Source organism: Exophiala mesophila (assembly GCF_000836275.1).
Source record: "Exophiala mesophila strain CBS 40295 unplaced genomic scaffold supercont1.3, whole genome shotgun sequence".
Classification (NCBI taxonomy): Eukaryota; Fungi; Ascomycota; class Eurotiomycetes; order Chaetothyriales; family Herpotrichiellaceae; genus Exophiala; species Exophiala mesophila.
In genome coordinates, this window is record NW_015622506.1 from 3356049 (window position 1) to 3367361 (window position 11313).

Below are 11313 nucleotides of genomic sequence, written 5' to 3' on the forward strand. Positions count from 1 at the left end.
TCGGACTTTATCTCTGGAGGACATTGAATCTCTCATCACACTCTATAAGAAGGTGGAGGATAGCTTCACCAACGACGTCTGAGCTCGGAGCTAAATCCTCTTCGCTACAGACAACCACAGGAAGACTTTGTTTCCTTGTTCTAAGCGTTAAGCCAATGATTCTGTTGCCAGATCCTGACACTACCCGACCCAAGCAGGGCAATAGCAGCTCCAAGGCCCTGTTTTCCTCAGCCTATGGTTGACTGCGAAAGAAAGTGGTGGCAATGAATTTGGGCTTCCCGTGATACAACTAGGCATTTGGATGTAACCTACAACCTCATCACAGAAGAACTGAAAAGGCACTAAGACGATGTGTATCACAGGATGCTAGTGCTCACTCGTTTGACCCCATGGTTGAATCTTTAGTATAGACTACTATCAGTGGTGGCACAATGCCGGAGCAAGTATGGCAACAGCCAAACCCGCTCTTTGTATGGACCTTCGCCGTCAAATTACAGCGTCGGTCCCCAGGAGGGAAAGGATACAAGTAGAAAACAAGCTATTGCCGTTCCCATCTATGCAATTCGAGAAAGCAACCTCTCGCCGAGAAATTTTTCATCGTCCCTCAAACAAACTCCATCAGTGAGTTGTCAATCGATCTCTCCCAATCTCAATCAAAGGCGAGAAACGCCAGGCTTAATTAATGTGCTTTAGATGCCTGTCGAGGGCGGGGTGTTCCTCTGTGTCTCGAGCTTTTGCCAGTGTATGATCCGGTTGAACTTGGTGGGCCACTGGGGTGGCGTCGCTGACCATGACTCGCCTGTGCGCCTCTCACAGGAATGTCCTTCTTGACAGAGCCTGTAGTAGAAAGCGGTAATCGAATGATGGCATATTGTGGCTTGGGTGGACCACGTGGTTCAAAGAGGTTGCTGACCATGTAAGCCGCCGTAGAGATCGCGTCCACAACAGGGGCTTTGATGGTTGGAGGGCTTGCCAAAGGCCCTGCAAGTTCCGGTGTATCGCGAGGGAAGTGCACGGTGGGAAGGGAGCCGGCTTCTCGATCTTCAAAAAGGTCTTCTTCACTTTCAACATGTTTGGTGCTCGCAATTTCTTCTTCTTCGGCCACAAGTTCGAGCACTGACTCCAGAGGGAGTGAGACAGAGGCGCCTGGAAGAGTGATATGATGCACCTCAAGAGGTTCTCGAGAGGATGATGTCACAGCCAAAGCTGCTCCCGTTGGAAGTGCATGGGCCCTGACCGGCGAAGACTTCTTCCCTAGCAAACCATTGAATCGTTCTTGCCAAGAGGCATTTTGGGCGACTGGTGTGGATACCGATCGATGCATTGCCACCGGAGCTGGAGGTGGCATCGACACTCTGGCAGCCCAACTCAATGGAACTTGCAAATCTGGCTGAGGCGTGGCTTGTGCGTCGACAGGGCTCGGAGGAGTCGGTGGCATGTTCGGCGGCAGTTTGACGACGGCTTTCTCTCGCGGAAAATGGACCACAGGCCGATCCGTATCATGATCAAATGCCGGATGATGGCTCGCAAATTCTTCCGCTGGAGGAGGTGAAGGCGTCCTCGGTGGTTCGGGGTGGCTGTACGTAACAGCACGACGATCTTGGCCTATATGGCCACCTGGTTGCTGAGGGAAGAATCTCGAGCCACGCCCAGCCTGGCCGTTGATCGCTCTGGAGGCCGAGTCAGGTGCAGGCTGTGAGCCGACAGCACCAAAGACGTTCGAAGCAGGAATGGTAGTTTGGGTGGCGTTCGCTAAGTGACGCTGGTTGGCTTGGTCACCTACCTGAACCTGTTTCCAAGTTTCGTTGAAGTTGTAAGAGGGTCCTTGTCGAATTCCAGTGCGTAGCTCTTCCTCCCGTCTTGCTGCGATCTCACGCTGGATCTGATCACTTTCGGCCCGCTCTTGCTGGTTGGCAACTGTTTGGAAATTGTTCCAGGCTTCGAGGCCGGTAGAACGATTGCCATTCTGATATCCATTGATTGGAGCATGAGTCTGTTGAGGTTGCGGAGGACCGATAGGAGCAGGTGTCGTAGAGGGAAACAAAGAGTCTGCCTCACTATCGATAGCTAGAAGGCCCCGATCCTGGGAAATAACGGATTGAAAAGAATATGTTCGGTTATCCGGGACAGCGTGGTTCGCGTGTTGAATTTGGGGAGAGCGTCCAGTACGGGGCGTTCTGCCGTTCATCCAGCCCTGGCCTGTGGAAGAGGTTCGAGACAGGTCTTGCGGTGCGTAACCTGCAAGACTTTGGTCAAAAGTACCATTACCTAATGCCTTGTTGTTAGACACGCCCCAGAGATTCCCTGCCTGGACGGGACGATGTTCAGGCCGAAGGTCATGCCATCCACTCCGCGCATCATTGCCCGCGGAACCAGGTTTTGAAACTTTAGGACTTGCTTCCGGTCCGGTTGGGCCCTCCTGGCCGCTTGAGTGGCGCAGGTCGGGAATCAAGGTTCTCACACCGTTCACTATTGGGGCTGGTGCTTGAGAAGCTGCCGCGGGAGGTTCCGTCGAATGAGATGATTCTGTTTTTGAAGTCGGCGTTTTGTGGGCATCAAAGGCCCGCGAGTTGGAAGCAACCAACTTCTTGATCGAATCGAGGGGATGAACTTTCATCATACCGTATTGCTGTGGCTCACCTGATGCCAATGGCTGGGGCGGTTTAGGTGGAGAGTGGCTTGCCGGCTGATGACTTGGAGCTGGTGCAGTCGACGAAGTCGGCGCTTCTGATTCCCGGCGGCTAGCCGTGGTGCGAGAGTTTTCATCATTCTTCTCGGGCCCACCACTGGGACCAACTCCGAGAGATGCCAATTTTGCCTTGATACGTTCCTGCTTTTCGGCTTCCATGCGTTGTTCCTCCTCTTGCTTTCGCCTTCGAGCGCGTTCAATGTTCTCCTTCATGAGGGCCCGTTGCTGAACACGTTGGGCATCGAGATCACCATCAGTGGCAGACTGGGCACCTGCATTCATGTAGTCATTCTGACCTCGCGGTTGGTATGCCGGGGTCTGTGTCTGCGAAACTGGATCCTCCCGCGTAACTGAAGACTGATCAAAGTCGCCAGCTCCGTGCTGATTATCGAATACCGGATGTACAATGTCGTTGGATTTCATCGACAGTCGACGGGCGATTTGACCGCTACCACCGGAAATGGTTGAAGAAGCCCTTCTTCTTGCAGAATCAGAGCTGGTTCGGTGAGTCTGAAATGCCGGGGAAGGCTCGGCGGGAGCGTGAGAATCAGGTGGAGCGGGTCGCTGTAGGACAGCTGCAGCACGAAACCCGGGGTCGTTCTTAGAGAGGCGCCTTCTACCATCAGGGACAGCTTCATATCTCCCCGAGTTGGGTATGTAGAGCTCACGAGGTTGCGAAGAAGAGTCTCTCCATGCACGATTGAAATCATCGGCGGAAATCTCCTTGGTGGGAACTGGTGCGGTGGCTAACGGAGGAGCTTGTGGATATGCGTTATTTGAAAGGAAGCGATTAGGCGGCGGCATGGACGGTTGAGGGTTGACAATGACGGGTGAGACTTTGTCCACGGGCGGTAAAACGGCCCATGGCGACCTCGCTGGTGCGGGTGCAAGACCTTTGGTTGACGACAGTACGATCTTTTCTGCTGGACCTCGTGAAGTGAGTGTTGCGGCCTTTTGGGCTTGCCTCTCAGCACTTGCGCCAAGTTTCAGTACGGTGGCATTCGGTCCCACAGAGCTCGTGAATTGAGGAGGTGACGCCTTGGGAGGGACGGTTGCTTGTTTTGGGTCTTGGTTCGTTGGGACAGTAGAGGAGAGATTCGGAGGGGCCTGAGCAGTGACTTCTGCCGGGGTGAGAGTGCTCTTCGTTCCGTCGTTCCATTCAATAGTTTCAGGAGCCCAGTCGTCTTCATCATCGTCGATATCGGCCCACTTCGCCTCTTTTCCTTCACCATCCTCTTGAATTCGAGACGTTAGATGAATCCCGTACTGTTGTTTCAATTCTTCATCGGTCAAGTGCTTCGTCGAAGGTTGGGGGGTAGCTAGAACATTGTCAGGGGGTTGTGTGGATTGAGTCGCAAAGAAGAATACCTCTATTTTTATTCCAGACCTGCATGGGATCGGGCGATACCGTCTTATGGGGATTGCCCTGTGTTTGAAGCGAACTTGTTGTTTTGGCGACAAGACGGGGACGACCAGCTAGGGTGAGAGATGGGGCTGAAGAGTTTAAAGAAGCTGCTGTTGGGGCAAAGGAATATCAAGTCAGTCGTGTTACCATAAAGGACGGATTGGGAACTGAAATACCTTTGTCGGCAGTTTTGGAGTTGGCGGTAGTAGCGACCACTTTTGGGACAGAATATTTGGCGAAACTGACGGGTTTGGTGACAAACTTTTTGAGGGTTTTACTCTCAGGATTCTTGTCACCGGCGACGCTTCCATCAGCACGACTGGTGTCGGTGTCGGAGCGAACGGACGCATCGGCGTCATCGAGATCATCGGATTTGAGAGAAGACAAGGTATGGATTCCATTCTCTTTATACGCAAGCGCAACCTCCACTTTACCAGACTCGTCCCCAGAAACTTTGATATCAGGAGTGGAAGTGGTCGCAGGTGCGTCGGAGGGCGAGAGGTCGCCGACCGACTGAGATTGGTTTACCACATCTTGTGCTCTCTGCTCTGCCATAACAAACTCGGATCTGAGGCGGAGGATGGTTAGACTTGAAGGTTCCGGCGTGATTGAGGATGCGCAGGGAATGAGTGTGTACCTGTTAGAGGATGTAGTTGGCCACGATTGCCAGGCTGTCAATCACGGATGGGTGGAGGATTGAGGTGGTGTGGTTTTGGTGCAGTCCCAGGTCGCTAGGCCGAAGTCTGAGAGACGATGACTGGACCGAGACAAAGACGGCCGGGGTGTCTGAAGGGGCCTCTAAGAAAGAAAGAAATACAGTGAAAGGGAAGAGGTTAGTTGTGGCTGCAAGAGAGGGTTAGATAGGAGGCTGCGCAGGTGAGGCAAATGACCACAAGGCAAGGTGGAGACGATGCGAGGCCGGGGGATGGGACATGTAGAGAGAGGCGTGAAGGGCACAGAGGGCAGTTGCGGGAGTTCTGTGGCAGAGTCAGAGTCAGAGTCAGCGACAGTCGCAACTGGAACTGGATGGTTGGGTGCGTGGGTGCGTGGGTGCAGCCTGTGAGCCACTCAATCATCTCAAGCTCTGATCTTTCGGCCTGTAGCGGCGGGACACAAGCACCCAACACGCAGCACGGATCAATTGGCGTCTTCATCGGACTGAGGTCACGGGTCTTGGCACCAAATTCAGAGGCAGTTGCGCTGGATTCGAAACCTTCTTTCTTCCGGAAGCAATCCTGTGCTCGTGACCTACATCATCACGTGAAACACGTGATGAATCTTGAGTGCTTATGCCCCTGTGATCTCCATGCCACGGATATTCTGTTATATCCATCCACCACCTCTGCTTATGTCCATCCACGTACCCTTCTTATACGAGAGTCTTTTATCGACACCCTTGGTTGGTTGCCTTGATCCCCTCCACTCGCAGACTTTGCCCCATCTGGAAGTACAGTAGGTTGCGCTGGACTGGATCAGGAGCAAATCAGTACCTGATTCTCCCCGTGTTCGTCATCAACAGTGGCACCATGTACCACTATTCCCAATCGCTTTGGGGCTATAGTATGGCATTTCACTAATGCATGTGCAGGCCATTATGCGTGGCATAGATCAGTATCCAGTTAGGTCGTTCTATATAAACTACTTACTTCCACAGTGCCTACGTCCTTTAACCGCTATAAAGCGTCACACTTCGACCCTTCTGCCATCCCGCTAACTTGCTGCTTTGACTGTTGCTCAGTATACAAGCAGGTCTTGTCAATTTCTCAATATTTTACAAACCCTTGACCAATAGCCCAGAACCAGTCAAAACTGTCCAGCCCTCGCTCGTGCGGCATGGACGCAGAGACTCGAGTCGCAGTCGTAGGGGTAAGCGATTGATTGTAGACGACCTGACCTCGCAAAGGCTAACAATTCTACTCTTCTCAGATCAATGGCACACTTGGTGCCCCTGTCATCAAGTCACTGACAAAGACCAGTTTCGAGTTGACGTTACTCACTCGTGACAAGAACAAAACGCAGCAGTTTGTTGAGTCGACATTTCCCTCAAGCGAACGGATCCACATTACCGAAGTTGACTACACGTCCAACTCTTCACTCGTGTCAGCCTTGACAGGCCAGCACAGTGTAGTCATCTTGATCAGCCGGACTGTGGCGGACCCTCATATCAAGGTCATTGACGCCGCGATCGAGGCTGGGGTCGAACAAATCATTCCTTCTTGCTTTGGTCTAGATACACGAATCCCCTCGATACGGGCTAATCCGGCATTGGAACAGAAACTCCGAATGGAGGATCATGTCTTGCACCGGGCTGAGGACAAATCCAAGAAATGGTCCTACGCAATGATCCACACTGCCGTGTTCCTGGAATGGTCTCTGACGGCCGGGGTCTTCATCAATATGAAGGGCGGTGGAGATGCTCCAACCATGGTCTTTGATGACGGTGACAGTAAATTCGCCTTGAGCTCGTTCAACGACATAGGCACCGCAATAGTCAATGTGATTCGAAAGCGCCATAGCCCGGAAGTCAGGGACAAGGTTCTTCTCATGTCTTCGGTCCACACCACACAAAACGACTTGTTGGCCTACGCTAAGGGATTCCGGCCAGAGAAAACGTGGCCGACAATCCGCATTGACAGTGCAGACGCACTGCGCAAGAGCCGAGAGGCTCTCGCAAGAGGAGACAGGACCCCTCCTGCAATGTCTGGCTTTCTCGTTAGAGCCTACTCCGCTGACGGCAATGGGTGGTTTCCTAAGCTCGATAATGACGTTTTGGGGGTTTCACTCAAGGATGAAACATTCCTCAAGGACGCTCTGAGAGACGCTTTGCAGGCCTGAATGGCCATTGCTGGGAACGCATGGCATTTCTGCAACAGATATAATAGTAGTCTTGGGGGCAGCCATGATAATTTCATTGCACTGTGTTCCCATGAAAGCATCAATATGCAGCGAAGGTCACATAGGTTCAAAGCAGGAAAGGTTCCGCATTCCACTGTTTTTTTGATGGTTGAATCATATTGGACGCCAGTTCTTGGAGGCATAGTTTATTTCGGTTTATGTACACTCTTGTTCAATCACCCGACGCAATCGAATTCATCTTAATGGGCGTTGTTCTTGTGGTGTCCTGCGATCTCGTTAGTCGACAAATCCAAGCCACGCATAAAGATAGCCGCTCTTACTCAGATGGAAGTAGTATTCCATGCTGTAACCCACAGCCATGATACCGAAAATAGCATGCCAGATTGCTGTGTCCAGTTAGTTCGTCTATATCCCTCTAAATCGACCACATGAATAAGACGTACGCGCTGCTGATGGGTTCTCGCCGAAGTACTTGGCTTGGTAGCGTCCCAACAGACCAGTGGCTTCTCTCTTGGGGGCCGGTCCCTTTGGTAGTTTTTCGTAGAACTTGACTATCCGAGCCATGCGGATGGCATCTTTTGCGGCTCCGAGTCCCTATTCATTTCCCCGTCAATAATCCATACTGATCGATGTGTGCAAGAATTCGGTCTCAATTGAGGGTGATTGCGTGGTGTCCAGTTTGGGTCGTCCGCGCGAGGTGATGACTGCCGTGTGCATCAAATTCGAGGTGGGCTGGAGCTTACCTGAGGGTTTGCAACCTGTTTGAGCGCGTCAGCAACTATTCATCTTTTCTCGAGATAGCTTTTTCCTCACCTTCGGGGGGACCAAGGTTGAAACACTTCGGCGAATGACAAACGACATTGTGAGCTGGAAAGCGGGTGTCAGTGTTGGGGGGGGAGATTCTGCGCCGGTGGTTTGATCACGTACAGGAGACTCAAACAGTCGGAGATGAGTTGGGAGTGAGGAAGAAGCTGTTTGATCGTTCAACAGCATCAAATCCAGTAGCTCCTGTAACTTCCGTCAATCGCAGCAAGGATGCCAAGAGAGATTTAAGCTAATCCTATTTTGGAATTACTGAAGGACGGCGAGGAAAGAATGGTCACGTGATACAAAATCAAAGACTAGACACAAATATTTCACGTTCATTTCAATTCGACTTTTCAATTAAAATAGAATCAAGAATTCTCTAGGACTGAGGTTGACGCTCCCATAATGCTGAACTTCCACAAATTTCACTGCTTTCTGCATATTCGCCCAGGTTCGGAGTCAGGTTCGAGAATGAGCTTTGCCGCGTGAAGGTGCTCCATGCCTTTCCACAACGACATCTTCCCGCCCGAGACTGAGAATGTCACATAACGGTAGTCATCTAGGTCGCACCCGGGCAGTTGTTGCGATGGGCGTTGAGACTTCGATCTTGTAGCTCGATATCGTCGTGCTCTGCAAGCGAACTCAGGCTTGGCTGCCAACAAGGGATTTCGTGTAGGTTCGTGGAAGGCGGATGGCTGGCATCAAATCTCGACACGACCATATGCTTCGACGAAACCGGTGCAGCCTCTGAGTCAAGGTTTGAATGGGTTGAGTTGGATGAGACCAATGTGTCAGGTTTGCTCGAAAGGCATCGACCAGACGTTGCGTTGCTTGGTATGTGAAATGTAGACCTTCTGGACGGGAAAATTCTGGGAAAAACCCGCTGAACCGGCGTACGCAGCATTGGCAAATTTGCACAGATAGTTCCCAAACCGGCTTCGATGGTGGTCCATATTGTGGAGACGAGAGAGCCTGCCGTGGGATCATTGCCATATGCTGAGGAGTACAGGGTTGTCAATCTTGATATCGAAGCTGCGCAGACAATGATGCCCAATCCGAAAATGCAAGTCAAGGCTAGTTTCTGACGCCAGGAGATGTTCAAGTTGAAGATGACAGGAGGTACCATCAGAATGATGATGAAATCCGTGAGAATATTGTAAATTGCATTGCTGTACCAGAGGGCATAAATGTTGATACAACTCGACTTCATGTCCCATCGATGCCAGGCAGATTGAATAGGGTTGCATTGCATGACCGTAGCTGTCGTGAGGCTGACACAGGCGAGTAGGACGATATAAACCAAGACCCGGCATGTGCGCACAAAGTACCTCTTGTCGACAAAGATTCTTTGGTAGAGGAAGAGGATCGAAAGCTTGGTGAAATTGATGGTCAATTTGTAGAATATCTGCACCATAAAGAAATACTGAAATCAAAACAGAGATTAGCTATGCACTTGTGACTGGAGCAGAGCTGAAGAGATCGATGCACTTGCCTTCAAGGCTTCTGCAGCCTGGTCAGTGTTCATGGTCTTCAGAGGCCGCCCGTAGCCATAATTAACCGCTAAGATTGATGCGCTGCACTGAATAATCAGGAAGATCTGCCTTTACTGTCAGCATCCATTCGTCCCACACGCAGAAGACGATAGTTACCACTGAGAGGATGGTGCAGTAGTCGTCCCATCCTAGGCGGCCAAGCAGCTTGATACGCCAGTACAGCCGGTTCAACACAAGACAGGAGGAGAGAATCGGAGCAACCAGGGAGGGGATAACAAGATGAGCTCCTCGTCCACCGATACCGAAGCTGACGATTTCGCAACCAGAGCATAGTTGAACAGCCATTGTGTAAGTGCAACAGCAGAGATTGTGTGAATGTTTGTCTTCTTGGGAGCAGCCGATCTGAATCTTATTCACTGAAATCCTCGACGCTTACGGCGGGTCTGTCCATTGAAGATGAAGCAGACTGTGATTGTTTGCGGCTCGAAGACGGGTGAGCCGATGCGGATGGATGGGTGGGAATTGAATTGTGAGAGAGTCCTAAATGTTAGATCCATAGAAAATAGCGAGTCACATGGTTGGCAACCAGGCTTAGATGAAAGAGTGGACACAAAAAGCAATTGATGCTCTGAAGACGAATGTCGAACATGGCAGCATGCCTCAACTTTGAACATCTGCTGGTTAGATGACCTGCCGAAACAATGTTTATGTCATATTGACAGTCGAAAGCGAGAATTCATGCCTTGCATTTTATTCTGCACGAGCGAGGATGTCATATACATCCAGCGTCGCGACATCCCCGGCCGGTCGGCTGCATCATGCAAGAGATGAAGAGAATTCCGGGTGTAGAACCTTGGGAGCAGGGGAGATTTTCACACGAGAATCATTGTTTCTGGTGGCAAGTTGGTGGTATCCATAGTCAGATTGTCGCACGCTGCAATGACAAGCCATAGGTTTACAATGGTCGCTAACAATGAAGCAGATAATGTCCTCACGTCGAAGTAGAGAATGTACTGAAGATCAACATACCTGCTTACAATTGCTATGCTGGGTCGATTGGAAACTGCAACGCAGTGTCCAGCGTGGACTCGACTAAGAGAGGGCTGATGATTGGTCGGGGAGAGAAGCAGGAGCAGGAAGCCGGCTGCTTGGTCATACAGGTCCAGGGAGATGCTCGTCTTCAGGTTGGACTGTATTAGCGTCCAGGTCAAGCAAGTGATGGACAAACAACGCGACAGATATCGCATACATAAGATAGTCTCCACTGAGGGAAAGCAAAGAAGAACCTTGAAGCCTTAGATGTTTGTCTAGGGATGGATGATGGAGTCTCATAACATCAAACGTGGACCTAATGATAATGACTGACGACATGACTGCTGATCGTAAGTACCTACGTACCTATATCCTGTACCAAGAGTGTGTAGGTATGCAGACACAGGTTAAGATAAGGTCAGAAGAGCCAAGGCGCCGCCAGCTCCTGAGGATAGGGAGCTACCTCGGGCGTAGCAACAAGGCAATTTGCAAGGAAGGGCACGTGTGGCACGTGTGGCACGTGTGCCCACGTGTTTTACGTACCAACACACACAACGAACCCCCAGTGCCACGTGCGAGTTTCTACTTGATCTACCTCCTATCTTTCGGTAGTGCATATGAGTACCTAAAGTACCTAGGTAGGTAGGTACCCCGTTCGACTTGACCAGGTTGACTCGACTAGTTGGTCTTATTCCAATGGTCCGTACTTGCCAAAATTGATGATCACTTCAAACGTGGAATGCAACTCTCCGAAACCAGAGGAGAGACAGGAAACCTGCAAACACGCGTACTTGTGGATTGTCTCATCTTCTCTGCCTTACCCACAGGTCATGGCGGCGGTCTCGTGACGGGTTGATGATTGTGGTAGGAGGACAATCGTTGTCCTTTACGCGGCATGCGCCTTGTGATTCAAGACAGAGTGACAATCGTTCCTGCCTTGCCTACAAGTCCAGATCTGCTCAACCTCCTTCCCGTGCAGAGTTTTTCGGGCCTTGATCTTTGCATTTCGCACACAATGAATGGACAACCAG

At 51.0% G+C, this 11313-nt stretch overlaps 4 protein-coding genes across 6 annotated transcripts; 1 reads left to right on the plus strand and 3 right to left on the minus strand.

Moving 5' to 3' along the window:
- Positions 1-5067, minus strand: PV10_04753. Of its 3 annotated transcripts, XM_016369331.1 has the most exons (4): positions 4732-5067; positions 4271-4662; positions 4058-4204; positions 1-4008 (listed from the first exon to the last, which is right to left on the minus strand). In XM_016369331.1, exons 2-4 carry the CDS (start codon positions 4647-4649, stop codon positions 680-682), a joined length of 3855 nt encoding a protein of 1284 aa, XP_016225119.1. In that variant the 5' UTR covers positions 4650-4662; positions 4732-5067; the 3' UTR covers positions 1-679. The 3 variants fall into 3 exon arrangements, with proteins under 3 accessions (XP_016225119.1, XP_016225120.1, XP_016225118.1); XM_016369332.1 differs by having other exon boundaries at positions 1-4204; XM_016369330.1 differs by having other exon boundaries at positions 4271-5067.
- A 796-nt stretch (positions 5068-5863) lies between these two features.
- Positions 5864-7071, plus strand: PV10_04754 (uncharacterized protein). Its single transcript, XM_016369333.1, has 2 exons — positions 5864-5960; positions 6021-7071. Exons 1-2 carry the CDS (start codon positions 5928-5930, stop codon positions 6927-6929), a joined length of 942 nt encoding a protein of 313 aa, XP_016225121.1. The 5' UTR covers positions 5864-5927; the 3' UTR covers positions 6930-7071.
- PV10_04755 (uncharacterized protein) lies at positions 6927-7935 on the minus strand. The gene is made up of 6 exons (XM_016369334.1): positions 7878-7935; positions 7764-7817; positions 7694-7708; positions 7394-7544; positions 7271-7336; positions 6927-7215 (listed from the first exon to the last, which is right to left on the minus strand). The coding sequence occupies exons 2-6, from the start codon at positions 7809-7811 to the stop codon at positions 7190-7192; spliced, it is 306 nt and encodes a 101-aa protein (XP_016225122.1). The 5' UTR covers positions 7812-7817; positions 7878-7935; the 3' UTR covers positions 6927-7189.
- Positions 7936-8316: 381 nt separating this feature from the next.
- On the minus strand, positions 8317-9595 carry PV10_04756 (uncharacterized protein; the record flags this gene model as incomplete). The annotated part of the gene is made up of 3 exons (XM_016369335.1): positions 8317-9162; positions 9211-9354; positions 9407-9595. The coding sequence occupies 3 exons, from the start codon at positions 9593-9595 to the stop codon at positions 8317-8319; spliced, it is 1179 nt and encodes a 392-aa protein (XP_016225123.1).
- Between the last annotated feature and the right edge of the window lie 1718 nt (positions 9596-11313).

Bases quoted from the DNA above. Each gene is read 5' to 3' on its own strand.
- PV10_04753 (XM_016369331.1), bottom strand. From the start codon at position 4,649: ATGGCAGAGCAGAGAGCACAAGATGTGGTAAACCAATCTCAGTCGGTC. The intron at 4,205-4,270 runs GTATTTCAGTTC...TTGCCCCAACAG, and splicing joins CTCCAAAACTGCCGACAAAG to CAGCTTCTTTAAACTCTTCA. The intron at 4,009-4,057 runs GTATTCTTCTTT...ACAATGTTCTAG, and splicing joins GGTCTGGAATAAAAATAGAG to CTACCCCCCAACCTTCGACG.
- PV10_04754 (XM_016369333.1), top strand. From the start codon at position 5,928: ATGGACGCAGAGACTCGAGTCGCAGTCGTAGGG. The intron at 5,961-6,020 runs GTAAGCGATTGA...TACTCTTCTCAG, and splicing joins CTCGAGTCGCAGTCGTAGGG to ATCAATGGCACACTTGGTGC.
- PV10_04755 (XM_016369334.1), bottom strand. From the start codon at position 7,811: ATGTCGTTTGTCATTCGCCGAAGTGTTTCAACCTTGGTCCCCCCGAAG. The intron at 7,337-7,393 runs GTACGTCTTATT...AACTGGACACAG, and splicing joins CGAGAACCCATCAGCAGCGC to CAATCTGGCATGCTATTTTC. The intron at 7,216-7,270 runs GTAAGAGCGGCT...ACGAGATCGCAG, and splicing joins GGAATACTACTTCCATCTGA to GACACCACAAGAACAACGCC.